Source organism: Plectropomus leopardus, chromosome 21 (assembly GCF_026936395.1).
Source record: "Plectropomus leopardus strain MGB_pleo_1.0 chromosome 21, ASM2693639v1, whole genome shotgun sequence".
In the NCBI taxonomy this organism is placed as follows: Eukaryota; Metazoa; Chordata; class Actinopteri; order Perciformes; family Serranidae; genus Plectropomus; species Plectropomus leopardus.
This window is the reverse complement of record NC_142196.1, coordinates 19356463-19381336: the sequence shown is the minus strand read 5'-3', so window position 1 is coordinate 19381336 and position 24874 is coordinate 19356463. Positions and strand designations below refer to the sequence as shown.

The 24874-nt window shown below is 39.9% G+C and overlaps 1 protein-coding gene across 4 annotated transcripts in view; it reads left to right on the top strand.

Annotated features, from left to right (window-relative positions):
* Positions 1-24874, top strand: part of cacnb2a (calcium voltage-gated channel auxiliary subunit beta 2a) — a 77127-nt gene that overhangs the window by 1222 nt on the left and 51031 nt on the right. For 2 of the 4 annotated variants that reach the window (XM_088071909.1, XM_042510101.2), the window contains exon 2: positions 2148-2240. In XM_088071909.1, coding sequence (XP_087928035.1) covers positions 2148-2240 — 93 coding nt within the window. Of the gene's footprint in view, positions 1-2147; positions 2241-14287; positions 14515-22411; positions 22674-24874 lie in introns of those variants that run through there. The other 2 variants (XM_088071910.1, XM_088071911.1) reach the window with 2 other exon arrangements.

Below are 24874 nucleotides of genomic sequence, written 5' to 3'. Positions count from 1 at the left end.
AATTATAGTACAGTCCCTTAGTACTCAAAATATACTGCAGATTTATTTTAGCATCTTAGTTGGTTGCTTCAGGCACATTTCTCTGAACCATTTCAGTCAAGTGGTATAAGAAGTACATGCATACTTTACTCAGTTAAAGTAGTGACACAACAATGAAAAAATACACCAAAAGTACTACTCAGCAGAATTTAATATTATTAGATGTATCCCTTAGGTAGAGCTCATTTTAGAGAGTTATAGGCTATCATTACATACTAGGTCATATTTATTGATGTGCTGACATGTAAGCAGATTTTTAATGTTCAAGCAAGTCAAAGTAAAGCAAGATTTAATAAATGTACTGTTAGGTGGTTAGAATTTCAATAATATTTATTATATTTTAAGAAACACATACTGCAAAGTAAGGGACCATTCTTCATCAAGGGTGTGGCGTGATTGGGGTGTGACTTATTTTTTTTATTTTAAAAAACAACAGTCCCTAAATTTACTTATTTATGTTTGACCAGTGTTTTACTCTATGAAAATATCTTCTAAAACAGTATGTTCATAAAGGTAAAACATGACATAATGGATTATGTCTTTCTCATGCAGTGAACATGTATTTTGCTATTTATTTCTGGCTTATTGAGGTTAATTAAACCTCATCTTTTTCCTCCAGACTCTTTCTTTGCAGCTCAAACTGCTCTCCATGACTGGCTTCTAAGAAACAGTCAGAATATCTCTCTGTCTCTTTTTATGCATGATTAACACGTCCCGGGGGAACGGGCTGGAATAAAAGGCAGATTTGAAATGAATTTTCTGTTTTTCAGTCGCTACCAGCAACACATGCTGTACGAACACTTGAGCTGAGTGCATTACTTTTCCAGACCATCATCATATCAGCTTGCATATTAGAGACCACCCACATAATTACCATTGTTTTATGATACATGTCATAATATTACACTTCAAATAAAACATCCAAAGCTGTACTTAACAAAGTGAACTAACAGTGAGGCTCGTTGTTGACACTAAAAGGATAGAACCACTTTTTTTTAGCATGTGTTTAACCAATACTCATGCTTATATGTACAAAGAAAGCTAAAACTGTTGTTATAATTGCACATTGACAGCAAGGTAACCAGAAACTTTGGTTTGGTTTGGTTTGGTTTACCACAATAATACTCAAGTTATGGCCCGCGGGCCAAAGCTGGCCCCCAATAGGGTGCTGGGTGCCCCCCACCCCAACCAAGCGATTCACAGTAGGATTGTGTTTTGTATTTTTGGTATACAAAAGGTGCCAGAGAGGTGCCAAGATGCTGATTTGATGCATAAATCAGCATCCAAATAGAGCAGGGGATCTCCCGCACCCTCGACAGAGGTCCTGGCTAAGCCCCTAATGTCCTAAACTCCTAGAAACATCCTAACATCCTAGAAATGTCCTAAAATCCTCAAAACGTCTTCAGCAATTATATAGTTAATAGATAATAATAGTTTTCTGACAGTTTATAGACCAAATGCTTTCTGCGTGATGCTTGCAGTTATCAGCAAAAACAGACAGTGAAAATGGTCTTTTGAACTAAATTGACCCAATACCACCTTTTACTAGTTTTAATGTCAATATCTGTCACAGACATGAGGAAAGACACATTTATCTGTTTTACTTTTCCTGTTTGAAAAACAGTCGTCTGACAACGTTTCTATAGACAGAATCCCTTCAGCTGATGCCACAAAGCATCATATTGTGAAACATTTGCAGGACCATGTTGAAGATGCAATATCTTGCACGACTTCATAAATGAGAGAAGTATCTGCTTTTAATTGTACTGTAAAATACAGTAGCTATAACAGCAGCTGAAAACAAAATATGCTGCCATTGTGAACACACACTGCTCACACATGTAGTGTGGCGTGGGTGTAACCTCCAGGGCAAATGATGCACACTGCATGCAAAACATCCTCAATACAGCCTCTCTAGTATGAAGTTAATAGAAAGATGAGGGTCTGTATTTTTGGTGGTTTTCAAAATCTTGACTTCTAGATACCGTTGTATGCCGTTACACCGCCCGTGCCTAGGTTGGGCTCTTGCATGCAAGTATTGTGTTGGCTGGTTAAGACATAACCCTCTTCTTTATAAATGTCACTCTTTCCTTTTTGGCTCTCTGTAGTCTCAAGGCAAAGGAGCTCGGAGAAAAGGTCGATTTAAAGGGTCAGATGGCAGCACCTCGTCCGACACCACCACCAACAGCCTCGTTCGCCAGGTAAGGTTTTCACTTTACAGATATATTGAAACATCAGAGTGCCTTCGTTGCTTATGTGGTAACTTCAACTTCATGGTAGAATCTGACCAGGGATCTTTGTTTCATGTCTTTGTCCATCTTCCCTCCTCATTTGTTATCGCCTCTCTACTATCAGATAAATAAATATTAAGCCTTAGGGACTGTTTGGTGCATTTTATGCACTTTTCTTTCTCCATTTTTTGATAATTTTGGCTGTGTTCATGCATTTGGCATAAATTCTGGTAAGATTGTGTATTTTTGTTTAATCTTGGAATTTCCACCTCAGCTCCTACATTAAGTCTAAAATACACTGTGTAAACAAAATTGTTACATTCATACTGTTAAGTGCAAAAAATGCACCATTGAAACCCATTAAGGGTTAAAAAAATAGATTGCAAAGGCAAGTGGTGTAGGAAATATGCTGAAATGAGGAGAGAGTTTTGTTTTTGACAAGGTCCAAGGACAGTGTGTTTGATCATTTTGTGCCTCGTACACAAACATCATAATGAGTAATAACATTTCTAGGCTACAGTTGCTTCATTCAGGTATGTGACACTTGTATGTGTATCTGAGTGTGTTTTAATCCCTGACGTTAAACTGGCATAAGAGCCCGGCCTCAGTCATCATCATCCATCAGGGGTGAGATGTGCATTGCAGTGAAAGCCCTCTGTAAACACTGCTGGGTACAGTATGTTAAGTGGAGGCCTGTCCTCTGTGCTGCATCCTCAGCAGTGACATAGTGGCCTGTTATAAAGCAGACCCTGCGAGGTACACGCTCGACGTGTCTGGTATTTGTTGAGCGGACCTGCAAGGGACAGGATGGGCTGGGTTAAGGATGCGCGCCCCTGCTTAAATGTTTCTGCCTTTTTTGGAGGAAGCGCACATCGCCTCGTCCTTGGCACAGTAGCGACAGAGCAACGGGAAGCGGGAGGAGATCAGAGCCAAAAAGCGGCACCTCCTGGTCTGCTGTCTCAAGGCCACGGAGAACTTCTGAATGAGCTGCTATCGCCATCAGCTCAGCAGGGGCTGCTTGGTGAGAAATTGCCTCATTTTACCGCCACCCGTGGGAGCTCGTGCCCATTCCCACAGTCATGTCCCCAAATTTCCCCTCCAGTCTGAGTCATGAGAGATAAACTCAATTAGGCTGAGAGTGAGCGTCTTTATGCAACGTAACACCACATCCTACAGAAACGAGAGGCCATTAAAGTAAGAGACAGCAGAGGGATGTGGTGAGAGTGGAGGAGTAATGTGTTTCGGGGTCAGTGAGGGCCTTGCATTCCGAGCAGAAATACCCTCTTTTAGATATTTGCCGCAAGAGGGCCCCAGAAATAGCAGACCCTCCGGTAACTTCTCCTCTGTTTGGATAATAATGTAAATACTGTTTTTCATTTGTGTTATCATAACAGCAGTTTTAATCTGACCTTATTTTCCTCGCCCCATGCTCAATCATGCTGCATGTGATTATTTTCACTTTTCACAGAGGAATGAGGACGTGATTTTTTAGATCGCTAACCTAACACTATCCCGGGAAAAGTATGAAGCTCACCCCTGTGTGGTCATCTCGGTGCCTATTCATCAATCTGTCATTCGGTTCTCATTGTTATGTCATTTCTCTCCTCACTGTCAACAGTTGAAGCTGCTGTTTTATAAAGAATGTTTACATGATTGAATTTTTGTATATTGTATTTTGCTCTCCTTCTGTCTGACCTGTTGTTTTTGTGCCTCGTAGTCCTGGCGTTTCTGTAGGCGTCTTGAGAACAGCTAGAGCTAGTCAAGGTCACTGTATGATCGATCCACCACCGCTGCGAGCGTCATAAAAATGGCTTTCCAGTAACTGCATATAAACAGCTCCTAAAAGACAGAATTACTCATGCTGCTGGAGATAGAGGGCAGAGGTCAGACAGAGAGTAGGTTTAGAGAGAAAGGATGAGAGACGTTCCCTGTGGTCGTGGCCTGATGCCCGGGGGAGTACGGAGGAGGCTGGGAAGGGTGGAGGTCCAGGCCAGACCAGACCGCTCAGCCGTGGGAGTAGCGAGGTCAGCGTTGAGCTCAGCGCTCCATTGAGAAGCAAGAAGGGCAGAAATGTCATAGATTTGTCAGCAAACTTCAACATCAGGTGGATGGTTTATTTTTATTTATGTGGAGGTGGTCTCCCTCTGCAGTGTAAGCAAAGAAGTCGTCTTACGGAACATTTTGTGATTTCTGGTGCATCGTCCATCTGTTTGTGCACATGGTGAGGGGCTACAGATGCTAGTAAATGGTATCAAGATTAGGATCACATTCTCTACATCATTGTTTTAGCGCTCTGCATGAATTTCCTTTTACAGTCCAGACATTTACGTCAACTCATTTCTCAGGAGGCAGAAAAACAGATGTTTCAGCATCAAGCAGTTGAAAGCTGATATAACTGTCCACCGCATGCTTATTCAAGAGAATAGTTTGACTTTTTGGCTTATTTACTTACTTGCTGAGAGTAAGATGAGACGATTGATACAACTGTCATGTCTTTATGGTAAATATATAATAAATATAAGCTTAGCTTAGCATTAAGACTGGAAACAGGGGAAACGGCTAGCCTGGCACTGTCCAAAGGCAACAAAATCAGCCTAATAGCACCTGTAAAGCTCACATATTAACACGCCATTTCTTGTTTGTAAAAGGTATACTACAGGATTGTCAGTTACTGTTTGTTAACATGCTTGCCAGCAAAAGTGAAAGTAAAAGCCAACGCCACGTTCACTTTAGATTGGCATTTCTTCAGATTTGACACAAACATCGACCTGGACACAAGGATAAACTGATGAGCATTTGGTGGTCAAAGGTCAAGGTCACAGCGATCTCGTCCATGTCCATTTGCTCTCAATAATAAACTGATTAGATTTCAGTGACCAAATGTCACTGTGACCGCACAAAACAAATTTTTGGCTATAACTCACTAATTCATACACTAATTATGACAAGATTTCACACAAATGTCTAATAGAATGCAATTTTGAATTGATGACATTGTTGTAAGAGTAATACTAGTTGTATTTAGATTAAGATTATACTGTTATATCCTGAGACTAATTTGTGTTACCTGTTTGAGCTGGGCCATTTGCTATATGTACTTCACATTCAGCTTACAGACATGGGACTGGATTTGATCTTCTCATCTAACTCTCAGTGGCAAGAAAGCAAGTAAAGTTTATTTTCCAATAAATTATAGTCAATGTAGTCATATATTCAGCCTTGAGTGCTGTATTTTCTAATCATATTGGAAACTCAAAACTGCCCGTAGGTGTAAATGTGAGTGATTGTCCATCTGTAGACTGGCACTGTGTTTAGAGTCTGCCTTGTGCCTAATGCATCCTGGGAAACGATCCAGCCCCCCTCCCGACCCTGAATAATAATAAACTTTCTTTATATAGCACTTGTCTAAAAACAGAGTTAACAAAGTGGTTTACAGAGAGGGAGAAACAAAGCTCAGAGCGAACAACAGGATTAAACATGAAGAGAAGATCTGCTTGAAAGCAAATCTACAAAAGTTTGTCCTGAGTAGTGAATTTAAATAAAGACATCGACTCTGCAAGCGTAATTTCTTCTGTCAGGCTGCTCCAAAAACGAAAATCTCTAATGATGAATGTCTGATCACCTTTAAAAAAAGCAATTATTACCGAGGCAGTTCGCCCTCTGGCTCTAGTAGAGTGTTCACCAAAATCATCTCTGCAACTGACAGGTAACATAAAGGAAGGCATAAATTTGAAGTAAACAAAGAAAAACAGACAGGTAATAAAATGACTGAATTGATCTGATATCAAAGCAGCTGCCAAAAAAGATTTTAGGGGCCCAGGGGAGGATAACTGGAATGAGACTTTGCTGCACTAGAAACAATGTACAGTAACAATGACAGAAACTGTGATTTGCATAAGCAGCAGAATATTATGTCATAATTAACCTCTTACTGCTTCCCACACTCACACTGTTTATGTAAATGGTTGCACCAGGCTGTATCGCCTCCACCTCCATCTCCATATGAAAGTGTGTCTTAATTTCTGTATCCCACTGTAGCAGCTTGTTTTTTTAATCATGCTTTTTATTGTTTCCATAAGAAAAACAATATTGTCTATGGCAACTTAAACTATGACAAATTGAGTTACATGTATAATGACAGATGACAAGATGGTAAAAGTATATTAAAGAACAAATTATTTATAAAAGATAAAGACATTTTAAATAAATAAATAAGTGAATATACATTCACACAACAGGTTCCCAGCATCTATATTCCTGTGATATCACCCCCACATTAGTTCACCTGGACAGGATAGACACAATGTACATACTGTATGTATAAGGCCACTTTAAGGCACATTTATCAAAGCATAAAAAATATTAATATAATTAATATATTAATTAATAAATTTATTAATATTATTATTATTATTATTATCATTCTTATTACTATTAATAATAATATTAATAATAATAATAATAATGTATAAATTAAAAATATATTTGAATTTAAAATAGATAAATAAATAATAAATTGATAATTTTTTATTACAAGGGGGAAAAAAAACTAATACACATTAAATTAAATATTTTACAAAGTAAAACTGTAGCTTTTTTATGGCACATTTTTGCAGTTAGACCCCCTGTCTGCTCCGTCTGTACATCCAGGCTGGAGATATGGATTTGGTGATGAAAGGTTGCCTGACAGGGTGTGGTGAGGGCAGGAAGCCCCTTCTAACTCTCTCCCTGATTGCAGGCATTTTTTCCTTTTCATCATCGTCTTATATTATTTTTTCTCCTCTTAATGGAGAGAAGAGGTGACGCAAAGAGCTTATTATTGACTCTGACACTTATCAGATCTGGCAACCCTTGGCTTTTTATGTAACGGATACCAGTGCCATGCTGTAGTGGTAGGGAGAAGCTGCCACTGGAAATCTTGGAAAGTGAAGTGTAACATTAACCCTGCAGACCTTCGCCTGAACTTTAAGCAACATATGTCATAGTTTTCCAATAGTAGATATTTCTGGAGAGCCATATGTGTTTTCTGGCATCAAACTGCAGTAATGATGCATGGAGTTAAATACTGCAAATGTGGAAATAATAGAATGCTGCGGTTTCATCAGCCACCATAGAAACACCAGACTGCCATCTAGTGGCAAAATTCAATGAATGCAGGTGATCATTTACAGTTTCAAATGCAAAATCTGTATTTAGGCTCTAAGTTTCTCCTGCTCGAATTGAAAGAGCTGTCACTTTAAGCATCTTTCCCTGACAGTCGATATTAATACCACATGTTTTGCAAAGGGCAGCTCCATTATTTTTACTTTTGAGGTTTTTATCATCATTTTGTAGCTTTTCAGTCGTGTACAAATGTGTTCAAATCCAAAAATTTGTTTTTTTTTTCCAAAGTATGTATGTTTTAGTGTCAAAATGCTTTTTTCTCAAGCCTTTCTAAAAAACAATTTCTCAGTCCAATATCATTGCTTAACATAAACCCACTTTAGTATGGTTTCGAAAATCACACATTGACACAAACATGCAATTGAGTCAGGTGTAGACCAGCAGCTCTAATGTGTTGAAGAGCTCAGATTCTCTGTCCGAACCTGCGCTGTAATTTCTCACTATTCCCTCAGACTTAAATCAGGTCAGGTTCTCACTAATTTACCATTGGTCAATTTGTTTTCTTTTATTAAACGGTGTTCTTGTGCTTAAAAGGCACTCTGACAGGAGTTTTAATCAACTGAATTAAGAGAGAAACTGAGGTGATAGAGAGCGCATGCAAGAGAGGGACAAGAAAGGGAAAGTGGGCCCGCAAGGCGTTTTGGTTTGCAGTTTTTGCTTCTACCTCAACAGCAGCAGAAGAGGTGTGTGTAACATGATGTGCACCAGAGAATAGTGGTCATCATCTGCGTGCCACATCATCATAGGTGGCCTCTAGACTCCCAGAGGGGTGCAGCTTGCTTTGCCGAATTTGTCGTGCAAGAGATGACAGACTATCGAAATAAGGAAGAGAAAGAGGAGCAGTGGTGCATGGAAACACTCCAGCCCTTGGCTTTAAATATGTGTTTTAATATTAGATATTTTTTGTTTTTTTTATGTTACATGTTTTATATAAAATGTAACATAAGCTAATATAGGTCTATTTTTACATAGAAATACATGTTGTAAACTGGGCTCAGGCCCAAAGTTGCTGCCGTGGCTCGGGCTCACTTCGGGCTCAGACAGAAACTGTGCGGGCTCATGTAGGGTTGGGCTTGAATTTTTTGGGCCAGATTAACACTCTAATGTGCTATGAGGTAAAATTACAGTTTCTGACAATTGAGTCTGGTGTCTTTGAAGAAGGAAGAAGAAGAAGAAGGTGATGTAACGCGTCAGTTCCCTGTCAGAAAATGCTGTTTGATGGCAAGGCCAGGCAGTAAAATAATCCAAGTTTGGCAAACTTAAAACTGATATTGATTTTTTTCAAGTGGTTCTGTTTTTAAGGAGGTTAAATATGTCCTGTTGCTGCCCCCATCTACAGCCATTAGACTCTAAAAAATACAATAAAGAAGATAAAAACCGTATACCAGGACACCAGGAGCTGCTGGTCTATGGCTGCCTCTGATCAGTTAGTTTGTGTTAGTGACTTTCAAAACCAAACTAAAGTGGCGTCCACAGCAGTGCATTGCTTAGCTCCTGTGCCCCAATACTCCTGTCTGCTTCTCCAGACTGGGAGTGTGCCGATAGCGTCTTATGTTGGTAATACTGTGCTATGGATCTGATGTGTTTGTACAGTACAAACCCATTATTACACCGAGTCTCAATGTATCTTAACCTGGTTAAATAAAGGTTTAGGAATAATAAAATAACATCTTCTTCCACCTCCAAGCTCAAATATCCCAAGCAAACACTTTTTTTAACTTTGAAGAAACACAGATAGACTCATCCTCAAAAAAAAAAATGTTTTGTAAGTAACAAGCAAATGTGATAAAAAGAAGAACCAGTTTTGCTTAAATCCCTTCAGCAGTGCGTGCATTGCCTTCACAGTGACCTGAATCCAAGTTTTTCAGCCTCCACACACGCCCCACCCTGCTGTGTTACAGCGAGGCTAAATTAATTTGGCACTGTGTTGATGCACTACCCCCTTCGTGGACAAGGTCAATGCTTTCTGCTGTTTTCATGAGTGATCAAAGTCTTCCGCTGAAATAACAGTCCATCAAAAAGTTTTGGCAGAAATCATTTCACATCACAAGGATGGATGCAGCATGTTACAAAGCTTCTCTAAACAACTGACGTGAAGAAATGCTGCTAATCATTCACACTTTGTACATTTTTAGCACTTATTACTTATATTTTAGTTGTGATTTAAGTTTTTAGGCCATGCTATGAAATGCATCAGAGTGATGCAAGGGATTTCATGTAGTCGCTTGTTTAAAATGTCACAAACAACGTCACTAAAGTCCTAGGTGATGTCTACAGATTGCTTTGTATTGTCCAGCCAAAAAATTAAATATGCTTTACTACTGATTGATGTCTTTATTTTGAAAATGTAAAATACAACAAAAACAGTAGTTAAATACATGAACAAAAAAGAGACATTCAAAAATTCAAAATATATGCAAAAAGGAGTAGAAAGAGGTATACACTTATTTAATCCTACCTTTTTTATTCAGTAACTAAATTAATATCAATAACCCTCTAATGGAAATCCTGAGCCTGCCATATATGTTCCAGTGTACACATATACACATCTGTATATAAATAATTGCATTTCTGATCATATTTTTGACTACTTTTTAAACACCTACATACATATATTTATTGTTAGGCTATTAAGTTAATGCCAATAATATCAGTTAATCATCTGACTGTTTCAGATCTATTCATAAACTGCACAAAACATAAACTTCAGGCAGGCTGGCACATCGTCTCCTAAACTGTGTACCGGCAAAGTAAAACTTCTGAAGTTATTCACAATGCTGCACTTTTTTAATCATAAGATGGATGCATTTAATTAGCCTAGGAAGTTTTCTCTCGTCATCAGATGTCTGCTGCCTCTGTGATTGATTGAGAGTGTTTTCTGCGTAGCGAAGGACAATTAGGAGGCGAACATACGTGTTTTCTGTTGCATTTCTTACTTTTTTACAGTTGGTTTCAGTGATCAGTTGTGATCAGTGGTTTTGCGTTCCTGCTAATTGGCAATGCAGTTTTTTAAGCAAATGACCTCTTTCAAGCATTGAGATGCTAAATTAAACAGACAGTATTTTATTTTTTGGGCATGCTCAGTATTTTTCATGACGTCGGCAGCAGCTGAGTAATGATGACTTCTCAAAGGAGGACGGGTTGTGACAGATGACCTGATAGATAGGATTTCCTCCTCACTGTGAGGTGCACAGCTCTCTGTTTATAATGATGCCTTTCCATCACAGCAGACACATGTCAGCCAGTGAATTATTGGCAGTAACTGAAGACGCTTCAATGTTGATGAAAGATGGTGCCAGATTTACGTTGGGTTGAGCACTCTGTCAGACCAGAGCAGGAGATAAATGTTACTACTATAGTGATACTATCACTGATGAGCTCGGAGCTTCACACACCATCTGCACAGGGCCACTTGGGTCCAGAAATGCTGCCTGTATTCACCAAAACATCACTGTGATCCGTAGACTTTGTAGAAAGGTGTGATAATAAGAAAAGGCATGATTCCAGTGGAAAAAAAAAAAAACTTTAAGAAAAGACAAATCTTCCTTTTTGTGTGTGTATAACCCAGTTTACTAATTAATTTCAGAATACAAGTTGATGACATGAGCTTGTATTAGCATTTAACATATTCTCAAACCTGCTGTTTATAGATCTCATTGAACTGCTGCATAACATTGCAGGTAAGACCAAGGTTCAGTAGCATTTTTTCAGAATCTTATTACTAAATAAGTACTCTCTCAGAGCTCCTGTGAAATGTGGATTCTGGGGGAAACAATTAAAAAATCTGCCTTGCCTCTTGTTTTACCCCTTTGTTTTAGTACTAATTAAAAGAAAAACAAGATATTAAGTAATAATTAATGAACTTTAGATATGTTGGTATTTGAATTTGGTCACATTTGGACAAACTCAGGCTGCTGTGCAGTCTTTATAATGAACTAAGTTGGTTAGCTTCTGGCTTTAGCTTCATATTTAGCATGTTCATTCATATGACATCACCTGAGGCAATTCATCAGATTTTGCAGCTCCCCCTGCACTGATAAAAGATATTATACAATAATTGCCAGCTAGCACTCCAAAAGAAAAAGACTTAGAGGTGTCAAGTTGGTGAAGCTCCCTTTTAAGGTCTAGGAATCGAACCTGAACATTGAAAGAATTAGACGTTCATTTGACTCTGTGGGCCTCTATTCTCAGCAGATTCAGTTTTCTGAATCTGCCATGAAAATATTTTTTCGGCGGGTGCATACGCCCTTGCGTTTAAGGGGAATGGAAGATGACACTCTGTCTGGTTCATTTAACGTTACCCCTAAAAACACACCTATGATTATTAATTGAAGGACTAAATACAACCCCTTTGCCCCCTGCACCTTCCTTGGCGCCCAGGTTATGTGCTGTTTAACTAGAAAAAGTGGAGTCAGGCACGTCCTAAATGCACTTGCGCTACGCACTTTATCCCATGCAAAATAGATCATATAACTAGGGCTCCAGGCCAAAGTAATCAATTTTACAAACATAGGAAATAGCCACCAGAACTCAACCTTAATTGTAGCTTAGTTTAGGTACCTCTTTACAATGCCTTCTTTATCAAACACTGTAAATTAAAAAGTGCAGTGTAATAGCAATGCTCAATATTTTGTTTACATACGGACGATTCTTCTGATTTGTGGAGACAGATATTTGAGTTTGAGAAATGTGAGTCTTTATCTCAATACAGCTCTGTCTGACAGCAGAAATCTTGATGTTATTTTTCTGGTGCCAAACTACAATATCTGTGTGGCACCTCATGCACTGATAGAGGATGGTTTGCAGCAGAAGAGACAAGCTGCTCTTTTTCTTTATGAAACAAATGTTTGAGTCGTCAGCATCAGTGTCAGCTCGGCACAATATAAAGATCGAGCAAAGTGTTCATGAGGCTGCAATAAAAGCAGGTGACAATAAAAGTATTACAGGAAAGGCCCACAGCCAAGTGGTTTTACACAGACAGATACAGACATAATGGCCATCTTTCAACATCAACATGCCATCTAAATTATCTGAATATCTCAAGTGATATAATCTTCAATACCGTATGAATAGCACCACTTTATAATTTCAGGAAATCCTTAAACGCTTAAATAATATGAGGAGAACTCCAGTCTCCAGAATAAAGTTCAGTAATTAATGCATGAATTGAAAAGATTACCAACTGTTCCTCAAATTGTACCGTCCAGAAAAATTATGCAAATATTATTGAATTGAGGCTTCATGAACGCAGACCAACTGAGCTGATGCAGCTTTGGTTCGTTAAAATCCATGATGTGTTTTCTGTGATGCCTCCTGATTAACTCACAAAAATCCCTGCAATCACAAGGAATGTTTATTATGTTAACCCTTTGACACCTGTTTTGGTGTCAATTTGCAAAAAATCACAAAAAAAGTTACAAGAAATTTACTTGAAAATAAGCACAAAAAAAGAGAAGAAATGACAAGAAAATAACCTCAAGAAGGGGCTTAAGAAATTTAAATATTTATTATTTTTTGTCCTGTGACATAATGTTAAATATTTGAGAATTATAAATTAATAAATACAAATACATATAAATATAATATATTTTTTGATAAAGTCTAATAATAAAGAAATCAAACCGATTTTCTCATGTCGCAGAGGTGTAAAATTTTTTGAATGCAGCACAAGAAAACTGATGAGCCACGTGTTAAATAAGGTGGTTAATATTCCTACCATGTCCTAGCATTCACAAATATCTTAAAGTGTTGAATTATTTGCAAGTATGCAGGACAGACATTTAAAAGCCAGAAGGCATTCTTAAATCATTTAAATTCAGTCCATCCCTCACACTGTGTGCTCCTGTTGCTAGAATGGGATTCAAAAACTCGTCCACAGTCATTCTGTGTATATGCATATCACCTCTGCAGCTCCCCGCCACATGTGTCTTTCATTGAACACCGAGGCAGAGAGAGAGAGAGTATTTGCACTTCTGGCTGACACAGCAGTTACGACGCAGCGGTGAGGCTGCCAGTCAGTCTGGACTCAATCACCTGAACGCAGTGGGGAAGGGCAGGAGCGGAGCGGAGGTGTGTGCCGCGAAGAAACAATCACGCCAGCCCCGTGTTCACACCCAGCATGACCGAACTGTGCGAGCGACTTCCCTATGCACCACAGGCAGAGTTGTGCTGCTGCTCTTCTCTCTGCACGAGACACACACACTCCCTCTGTTACATGAAAGCACAGTGTAGTCTCTTCAGCAACCAGTAGCTGTCTCAGCCTCTGTCCTAACCACTCACAAGTATGAAGGTTAATGCAAATGAGGGCTGCATGACACAAAGGAAAAAAATAGTGAGGAGGCAGTAAAATCTGTGTGTAACCGGGAGCCAATAAGTCAAGAAGAAAGCCAAGAGTGTGTGTGTCAAGCTTTAAAAGCAGACTGAACCTAGGATGAAAGGAGGCGGGGAGTATAGAGGCGGCGTCCTCCCGTCAGGAAAGGACAGCGGTCAATAAAGGACACTCAGAACTCCACCTCCTTCCCATGCTGAGAAGGAACTTGTGTGTGTGATGATGAGTGTGTTTAAATCCACCACCAGCTGAACCAGTGTGCCAGCCTGCAACTGTACCTCTCTGCCACAGCACAGCAGCACTGCAGAGGATTTGGCAGCCCAGAGGATCTGCTGGAGCGGTTACAGATTTCGGGGTGGGGTAAACAGTCAGTTCAGACGTGCACCTCACTGTCAGCTCGTGGGCACTCTGCTGCAACAGTCTGGAGATGGGTAGAAGATGAAGAGGAGGAGGAGGGGACATCTGACTTTTTGAATCCTGAGAGTTTCTGAGCCAGGGGGGTGGGTGGACAGTAGAAGGGGGCTGGTGTGGATACGTCAGTCCGTCCAGGATCTCCTCTGTCCTCGTCATTTTCTCTGCTTCTTTTGGTGGTCTGCACCCCCTGTGGGCCAGGTGTGCAGGCATGGACCGAGGCTGAGCGGATGCTGCCGCCTGACAGGGAGTCTGTGAGACGGCCGTCCGTTCCTTCCCGCCCGGGTCCCCTTCATGCCGTGCTGTGGGCTGGGCCATCGCCGGAGAGCACAGCTTCCATATGTGAGTTTTGGTGCTGATTTATCTCAAGGGTTAGATGAGAGAGCATGCGTGAGAGAGATTAAGAGAAGCTGATAAAGCAGCCAGCGTGTGGGGACTAATGTGTTTAATGCGCTTCATTATGATTGTTTCACGATGGGTTGTACTGTATGAATAATTGATTTGTGCTGTTCCAATACATGCACAACTTTACTGAAAATGCTTCAAAGCGGCACACTGAACAGATCAGTGGAAACCTGCCAGCTTCCCCCCTCAATGTTGATCACTGTTCTCTGCTAGATCTCTATCCCGAACCAATCCTGAATGCTGCAGGATTTAGCTGAAATATTTCAGCTGCACTGGCCCCGACAGTTTTCTGCAGAGCTCTGTTCATGCCGCCAGACACAATAAATCTTTTATTTCATATTTATTCCGGGACACCGCTTAGGTTGTAATGTTATTGAATTCAGAGAGTTCCCACTGCAGGCACATGCCCGGTTGACAGCTCTGCTTTATTGGGCTTTGCTGGTTTATATCATGTATCCTTTGAGTTTTAATGTCTGGAATTAAAAGCTGTGTTTTGTGGCTGTTTGGTATAATGAAATGCAGTGAAAAGAAAATGTGGGTGGGCTTGTACTAACAGGTATGACTTGAGACGAGAAATTTGATGATGCAGGCATTTTTTCTCTGTCCTGTCCTTTGCATCCTTAATTCTGTCATTTAGCTGTAGTTGTTTTATGTTGAGCAAAAAGGATGAAGGCTATTCCCTGCTTTTTGAAGTCTTCATTACACCAATAGAGCAATGCATAAAATGTGGATGTTGTTTTAATCTCATCCACACAGTCCTACAGTACTGCAGATAAAGATGGTTCTCCCTAATTGAATTTTACCACTAGATGGCCATGTTACACTTTTACTCTCATTTACACACACACACACACACACACACACACACATACACACTCATAAATGCATAAACGCACCATTTCCAAGCAGGGAGAAAATGCTTTAACACCCCCAAGGCTCAGAAATAAAGTTTTCATGAGGTGTAATTTTTTTTATTTTATTGTCCAAAATGAGTTATGATCTCATCCCCACTTCCAGGACAGAAGCTTATTGGACAAAATGTTCTGAGCTCAGTGAGCCACAGCAGCCTTAGATAGACTAAACAGCAATATGTCAATACAGAGAAGTCTTTGTATTTGTTTGATAGCATACTCATCTAATGTGACATAATCACGGGCCATTGCACTCGACCTGACGAGCTTGAGGCTGTCCTGATCTTTCAGCACTTTTAGTGTTCCCTTTGTGGACCCTTTCTTCTACATTGTATACTATAATTAGTGGGGCAGCATAACTCAATAGAGCACAACAATCGTTCAATTTCTGATAAAAGCACCAAATTTGGCAGACATGATTATGGATACATTAGAAACACATCTGGATATAGGGCTATCTCAAACTCTGACCCTGGTTGCCGTGGCAACCATTTTTTGAAAATGGCTGCCAACGGTTGGTTAAACTTTCCTATCCCATTGGATCCACATGCAATAATGGGCATAATCTAGTAACCCTGAGAAGAAATACTCACTAACAATTCTGTGGACATTTACAAAGTAATTGGTCATTTCACTATATTGTATTTTCATTATATTGTGCTGTGAATCAGTAAAGACTATTATTTATTATATGGTGGATACCAGAGCAAATGTGGCACATATGATTTTTTTTATGTAATGTCCCAGTAATTTATGTGTTACTCATGAATACCCTTTATTTTGCATGTTTACAGACACCCCATTCAATTTTATGCATTTCTATTTTGAGTATTAAAGGCACCAGCTCACCTGTGGGTATATAAGCTGTGAGTTCTCACTGTATTCTTCAGTTGGCAGTTAGCACCTATGACCAGTAACACCACTGAAGACCAGCCAACTCACTGGTTGGCTTTCCATTTATTCTTTGGAAAGCCAACCAACCATTATTATTTGTAGCTGACAAAATGACCTATCAGAATGACCTACGCCACATTTTACTACATTTATACAGCAAGTTGTCCATTCTCATTGATTTTTGTAATTTACAAAATGATCTATTACACCCAACAGAATGACCTATGCAACATTCAACTACATTTATACAGGAAGTAGTACACTTATCGATAAAACAAACAAATGGTTTCAGTCCTAATTTACACATTTGCTAAAGAACAATGCGCACCTGTCACAAACACCAGCCTAAAACAACATGCACATGTAAAGTGTCCTGGCTTTATGAGTTAACAAGGATCGCTTAAATGCTTGATTAAACAACTGATGGGTGCAGAGTACATTACGTGATGCTTTGGGCTGCAAGTGATACACGTGTTATGTCATTTTTAAAATTCAGCCAAACGAAGGCTGCTTTTCTTTTGAGCAGCTTTTGAAAATGTACCAAGACTTTGGGGCCCATTATGACGTATTCTGTCTAGAAATGTGGTCTTTGAAGAGTCCAGCTTCTGAACTGGGACGCCGGCTTTATCCCGTCAGATTGTAGGGAAGGAAAAATGCTTGTGGTCCAGTGCAGACTACTGTAGTTTGGTTACACAATACAGTTTTGCCAGCTGCAGTAGGCTAAAAAAACATTTACTATACAACTGAGTAAGCTTTAATTTAACTGATGAGTGGATTAGTGTAGGACCAGCTGTTGATACTCCACACCGGATGGTCTAAGCCCCATGTGCAAGGTGTTTGCATGAAAACAAACCATTTGGTGTGTTGGAATATCACTAGCAACATGCGTATGTGTTTAATTACTGTTCTCAAATAGAGAATGTTGAAATGAATGTAATGAGTACCGTTAAAACCAGAGTATTTAGCTCACAGGGACAATCCAATAACTGTACCCAGTGCTGACCTTGAGAGGACCCCAGCTGCCGTGAGACGCCACTCTTACTATGACACTCCTCTCACATGTTTCCAATATGGAGTACCAAAGTGCCGTTTTACGTCTGAAATGGGGCGGAACGTAATTCCGCTCTGGATGGAATGTGGAGCACGGAGACCCGGCCGGATGGGACTCCGTCTGACAGGCTGAGTGGCCAGTCCCAGACACTCCTCACGGAAACTCAGCTAATTGAAGACAGCAGGCCGTACTCTATTCCCCCGTTTGTTTTCGAGGCTTTCCTGCTTGCCATGATGCAGCATTGATAGCCAGAACTTATCTGTGCGCTCAGCTGAGTGCCGATGAAATGCACACAAAGTTTATAAAAGTCAGTAACCTCTTGGAAGTATGTGGCACACGATGCAATACAGTACATATCTTGTAATCAGTTATATTTTTCATATGGCTTATAAATATGTGGTTTTATAATCAGCTAATTATCATCGGCGTCTAAAGAATTTAGCCTTGCATATTCCCTTAACATCAAAGTATATTTTTGGCTGCAGTAAAAACAAGATTTAGAAGTCTACAGCCACGATGGCGGCTCTGCGACGCTGTACTTATAGGGCAAAGCAAAGCAGCTTTATTTATGTAGCACATTTCAAACACAGGGCAATTGGAAGTGCTTTATATAGGCAAAGAAAGGCAATAGAATGGTTAAAAACAATAAGCACACAATTTAGAAGCTGGAACAAGGAATGTTTGCCATTTTACATAAAAAATAACTAATCATTTCAGTCCTAATATCGTGTTCCTGCAGATCATTAAAATGTCTTATAAAGCGTTTGATTTATTAATGTAAAAAATATTGCCTTAATTGGTATAAAAATGTCTACTCTTAAATCAATATTTCAAAAGTCTTAAAAATGCTTAGACATGGCAAGTTGGATTTTAAACTTTGCATTATGGCAACTTGCCAGCAATTGTCAGGATTTATCAGTTCTGTTGTACTCTCCTCTTTACCACAACACCAAAAAAAGTCATGTTTAATGTCCCAAGATTTGGGCAAAATTGTACCTAACTCTGTGTAATTGATGCCGATGCAATTTTAGCTCTCGTAAATTTTGAGTAATGTATAATTGGTCTTAAATTTCATTCTAAATTTCATTATTAAGTCTTACACCTAACTTGCTTTATGCTGAAGGAACCCTGATTTAGCAGCAGGTATCATGTCTACTTGTTGTTGACCATCTTAGTTTAGCATGTTAAAGTGCTAACAGTTGCTTATTAGCACCAAAGTTCAGTTGAGGAGTGTCATTTGTTTTGCAGATATGAATCATAAACAAAAGTATTGGACAAACTTACATTTTGACCTAATAACAGAGATAGATGAAAAATTATGACAAATAATGAAAGAATGTGTACCAAATATAAAGGTAATCCATCCAACATTTCAATAAAGTGTCAACCTTATGGTGGCACCAGAGAAAACATCATAGAATAACCAAAATCTGCAGGGTTGATCCTTTTGGGTCCATGATTATCTGCTCCAAAATTTGTGCCAATCCATTCATTAGCTGCTGAGATATTTCGCTTGATAAGTTAAAGGTTGAACCCGTTTGGGATGCCAGACCTACCAAATAAAGAATGAGAAATGGCAGATACTGGAGTATTACACAAGACTGTAATTATTACCAGAAAATACTGAGTTTGTGTGTGTGAGTGGTGAGCTAATCTCCCATGGCGAAAGTGTGACCTGGAATTCCCAGTTTTCCAGTCTTTGGGATGAACGCCCAGAGAGCAGTGTCGGCCAGCGCGGAGCAGACTGGAGCAGGATTTCCTTGGCAGTAGTCGTGCGTTCTTTCACTTTTCCAGAAAATATGGAAATGTCCGGAAACTGAGCAGCTAATTGGCCACAGAGGCCCTCAGGAATGTCTCAAATTTAGGTGGATTGTTATTGCTTTTACATAATCTATCACCTCACCGTGGGACTGGAAAGTGTGATATATGTCTATGTAGAGTATAGCTTCACTCCAGCCTGGAAATACTGATGTCAGGGACACTGTGTGCTCAGTCTGTGTGCACTGACCCGGGTTCAGTTACGACTGGGCTGCGACAGTCTGAGATTTAAACCCCTCGCTTGTCTGGAAATGGTGAAGTCATGGGGGGAAAGATGCAGCTCACTCCATACAAAATATACAGCCTTGTGTGAATGGTGATTGATAAGGGTAATCCATCATGTAATGTCATGCAACGATGAATCACTGTGTCACTATGGCTGGTTTGCGTTTGTTAGTCTGCTTGAGAATCCCTCATTAGGGGCATCTTGTTTACTTTTTGTTAAAAAACATGAGCAAATGCATTATTGTCTATAGCAGAAGTGAAAGTAAAAAACCCACTCCAGATTTACTCTCATTTGGCTTTTCCCCTTGCTGTATTTGTGTGTCTCTTGGTTGCCTGCTGCTTGCCGTCTGTCACCTAGTTGCTATCGCCTCAACCTCACCTGAGCGCCCATAAATTTCTCAAACACAGAAAATTAAGAGAAAATAGACCCCCTCACACTTCTAGTGGATAATAAGTGATGATTTTTTTTTAATTCCTGCAAAGTACATCTTTAACAAAACCAATGTAAAAATCTGAATCAAAACCCAAAAATAATATTAAAAATATAAATGATGACAAGAAATAACATCTCTAATAAAACCTGAGTCTACAGTCACAGCCAGGGCTGATGGCAATATTATTAGTTCAGCAGGAATTTGCTCAGAAGCCAACACTGTGACCTGATGGAAAAATATACAGCCCCTGTATGGCCCATGTCTGCAAATATATATTGTTAAGAATCTACTCCAGTCTGCGGTTTTACAACCTGCTGTATGAGATCCATGCATATGTGCATATGAAGTAATATGCTCCCCTCCGAATGTTAATTTTAGCTGCGTCTCTCTCCTCCAACACGTCATATTGGCTGCTTCACTGCTATCAGTGGAAAGCAGCTGGTTTTGGGGCCATAGTGCCGTCATCCATTTCTGTGAGGCTTGCAGTTTCTGGCACAATCCATTCAGTAATTCCATTTATCAGCTTCGTGACGTTTCACTACAACACATGGCTTTAGGAAGAAATATGTCTGTAGAGGAGCTGTTTGTATTTGGTGTGTATGAGACATAAGGTTTCTTTCCCATCTTTATTTTCCGCTTTGTCTCCATTAACAACCTACAGAAGGTAAAGAATCTGCAGTAAAATGGACAATCATGTTATCATTAGAGAGATGAAGGAGCTGTGGGCTCGGCTCACACCCATTAAACTGGCACCTCAGACAGGGAGGGCAGCCAGGCCGAAGCGAGCATCACTTAAAACAGGAGCAGATGTTCTGTGAGGCCAATTAACAGCAGAGGGATGCAGACAACCTTGTGCACCAGAGGAGGGCTGCCGGCCCATATGGATACTAGAGACAATTAATTAGAGCGACAGACGTTATAAATGGATCACGAGCTGTGTAAAGTCTTACTTTAAAAACCCTGAACTCTTGGACCCTCAGGTTGGAGTTTAATTATGTTTATTTGGTGGTTGTCATCAGCGACTGAATTATACTATATATTACAAGTACAAATTTAACAGTCAAATGATAAGTTTAGTCCCTTTTCAAGCAAAAATGCCAAATATTCTTTGGTCCCAGCTTCTTAGATGTGACATTTTGCTGATTTTCTTTGCCATAGCAGTCAGTTTTCGTGTTTACACTTTTATACTCATTGCACCATGAGTCATTCTTTTTTTTAATCGCCATCACTACTCAAAGTAATAATAACTTCACATAGCACTTTTTACAGTTAAACTGCTTCACAAAAAGATATACAACACAGAAGACAATAATTGACATTCAACGTATTAGACATGTAGAAAAATGTAGAACAATTTAAGTCAATGCAAGTCCAAAATGTGATTTTAAGGGTTTAGAATAGAGATAAACATCTATTGAATCACTTCTTCCATATAGAATTTGCAGTAATCTATTGTGAGTATGCTAGATATTGGTCTGAAGTACTGGCACCTTTATATTCCAGTTAAAGGCACTGGTTGTGCTGGTTGTTTAGTCTGTGGTCTTTTCTGCCTCTGTTGATCTGGAGATCTGCATCTTCTCGGTGATTCAGTTGCACTTAAGTGCAACCACTCAAATCAGCAAAAATAGCCTCAAAACTCTTCACTGATCTTTCACAAGTAATCCGGATCGACTTGTGCAAATAGACTGCCATAAGTGTGGACCTGAGGGAGAGCAGCTGACGGTGTCAGAGAGAGGAAGATAAAGACAAAAGTGAGTTAAATTGAGTATGTGAGTAAGAGAGGAGAAGGTCAGGACAACATTTAGAGAGTTGATTTAATTCTGGGTCACCACTGAATGAAAAGAGATGAAAGAAAGAGAGAGGGAATCCTTTTTTCAGTATTTTTTATCTGTCACGGTGCTCATCTCTTAGCGAAGAGGTGTCATGACAACAGGTAGCAGCCGGGCGAGGAGACGCACCCCTGAGAGGGAGCTGGAGGGAAGAGTGTGGAGGAGAGGAAGTGAGATTAAATAAGTGGAGAGGAAGGGAGAATAGACAAAACAGACAAGAGGGGACTATAATGAGTGAAGGAGGCACTTAAAGTAAATGAAGATAAGATCAATTACTTGAAGTTTCCCTTACTGCTGTTTTTGTGTGTGTGTGTGTGTGTGTGTGTGTGTGTGTGTGTGTGTGTGTGTGTGTGTGTGTGTGTGTGAGAGTTTTGTTTCTGGCGATGTCATTGACCTGCCTGTCAGCAGACAGCCCCGTCCTCTCCTCCAGAGAATCAGTATGTTCACCCTAATGCTTCTATAAGCTCACCCTCGGGAGCCGGCCACAAAGATCTGCTCAGCGATTGGGCACACGCTGAGGCTCAGCAGGGCGGGGTTAAACCTGCTGGGATGTTTCATATTCATATTCAGTGTGAATACATAATCAGTCCATCAGGTCACTGTGTGCTGTCAGGAGGAAGAGACTTTTCTGGATGATTCTTGTGGGACTTTTTTTGAAGAAAACTTCTTTTTCTACATGAAGTGTGGTATGACCCCGCTGACAGATGCTGGGTTCAGTCAGAGAAGGCGATTTGGGCTGGCAGGTTTGCAGGGCAAATGATGACCTATGGCTGAGAGCAACGTGCCCCCGGCCATCCCCCCTGATCCCGCTCAGACCTGCACGCACAACAGGCTGCGGGGCTGAAATCTGCTGAGGAGGGGGCTCCTCTCTCCATGTTACTGGCCTGCTCTCGTTGCCATGATCAAACAAACCAAGAATAAAAATGTCTCGTGGGTAAGTGAGGCGCTGTGGTGGAGATTTATCCTCTACTTTTGAACCTCTGATTGTGCTGTGCTATCTATGCTGTGGTCTTTTCAAAACGACTGAAAGCGATGTAACATTTTTTTGCATTGCTATTGATAAGATTTTCTGGTTTAACAGATTATGTAGAGACTATTACAGTATATTCCCACTGGTTTTTGATGCCCCTGTGCCCAGTGGCTATTCCAAAGAGAGGCTTAGAGATTTAGGTATTATATAACTACAAGCTACTACATGCCCACTTTATGAAATCTGGTTATCAGTCTGCCAACTCTGCCTGTGTTACAAGGAGTAGGACTGATGTTGAGTTCAAACTACAAAACTCAGCCTGAAACTCTAAGGAAGGGCATAGTTTGTTTATACTCATAATAACAGTAGGTAAATTAGTATTTTCCATTGTGTTTTGTTTCGTGTGCTAGTTTGATATCTGATTCTTTGCCAGTACAGACGGATCAGCGGAGATTAGAGTGAGAGTGGCTTTGCGAGGATGAAATCAGCTACTTGGGGGAAAGGGGGGTAGGGCAGGGAGGAGAGGATGTGATGGAGTTACTCCAGAATCTACCTTCTGTCTGTGGGTGCACTTCAAAAACATTTTCCAGGGTTCCCATGGTCATGGAAGACCTGGAAAAGTCATGAAGTTTTACAGTCATGTTTTTTCAGGCCTGGAAAAGACATAGAATTTGCAAAAATCATTAAAAGTGCTGGAAAAGTCATGGAATTTTGCTGTTTACGCCTTTAACACCTGGAGCTACATCACTTTCCACTTCACTTTTTAGATGCCTGAGTAAGTTTCCAAAAAGAGGACAAGAAGATTACCTGAAAATTAGATTTAAAAATAAAATAAGTAATGATAATAAAATGATTTGAATGTGGAAGAATGATTTAAAAAAAAATAAAAAATAATAATAACCCCAATTTGCTCAGGGTTAAAACACTTGTAAAAAGTGTCTGGAAACATCACATGAAAAGTGATATCCAGGTTTCAAAGGGTTAATGAAATTGTGACAGTAATCCTCTGTGGATAACCTTCCACTTAATGGAAGATAACATACAATTTATTTTCTGCAGCTCGTGATGTAACGTAGCTCCAATATGTGTTGATGTGTGATATTTTGTTTAGACATCATTTAAGTTTTTCCATTTTCTCTTTTTGCGTTCCATCCCTTGTTTCATTATTACCAGTGAGCTGAAATTATGTTTGAATAGAGTTTGAATTTGGTGTGTCTGAAAAATACCGAGCAATTTGGGCAAAAAAGGGGTTGGACAGTTCTGAAATTTTGTCCATAAAAATGTGTGGGAACCCTGATTTTCCCTCTCTGATTTGCAGTCGTTTGACCCCGAGTCACTCAGCTCTTTGTTATGTAATCTCTTGGTGGAGTTACTGTATGTCAGGTGCAAGTGACACAGTCATGGTGTGATAAACCTGAGGCTTTATTCCTCTGTAAACACCATATGTTATACTCTCCTAAACAGGCATTCACGTTTGACACTGCGATAACTTTGCATCTTTGTCCAGTATATTGCACGTGTGCATAAACAGAGATGTACATATGTGTTTTCCTCCGGAGGGAAACACTGCTCCACTTTTGCTCAGCCCACCCATATGCCGCATATGTCACGCTGCTGCACTCTGCAGCCCCGGCTCGCTGTCCTCACAATGAACCTAATCGTTCCTGCACATGCAGAGCAGGAAAGTTGAGTACCTTAAAGTACCTTCGTGCCTGGTGAAATAATGACACAGAGCTGCCTTTCAGTCTTAATTAATAATTCACTTAGCTTACTACAGTCAGCCAAGCAAGTCTGAAAACAGTTTAGCCAGTTTAAATTTCAAATCAGATACATTTTCACTTCAAATTATTTTCTGTGAATGCGGTTTTAACTTGTATAAACTAATTGGGCAGACAAAAATGAACAAGTTTCCTGTTGAATATTTAACAGTCTTAATTAAGTGAAAGAAGACACCAGTTGAGGACCATTTATGTTCAGAAAGGCTTACATACTCCATACAGCTTTCTGGCTTTTTTTAAAAAAAATTTATTAATTGTGTTTTTTGGCATCTTTTCTATGCCTGTGTGTCCTTTTGTATCATCTCTCTTTAAATTCGGATGTTTTTGTGAGTCCGTGAATGCTGCAAAGCGGGTCAGATTCCACATGATTTTTTTTCCTCAGCAGCA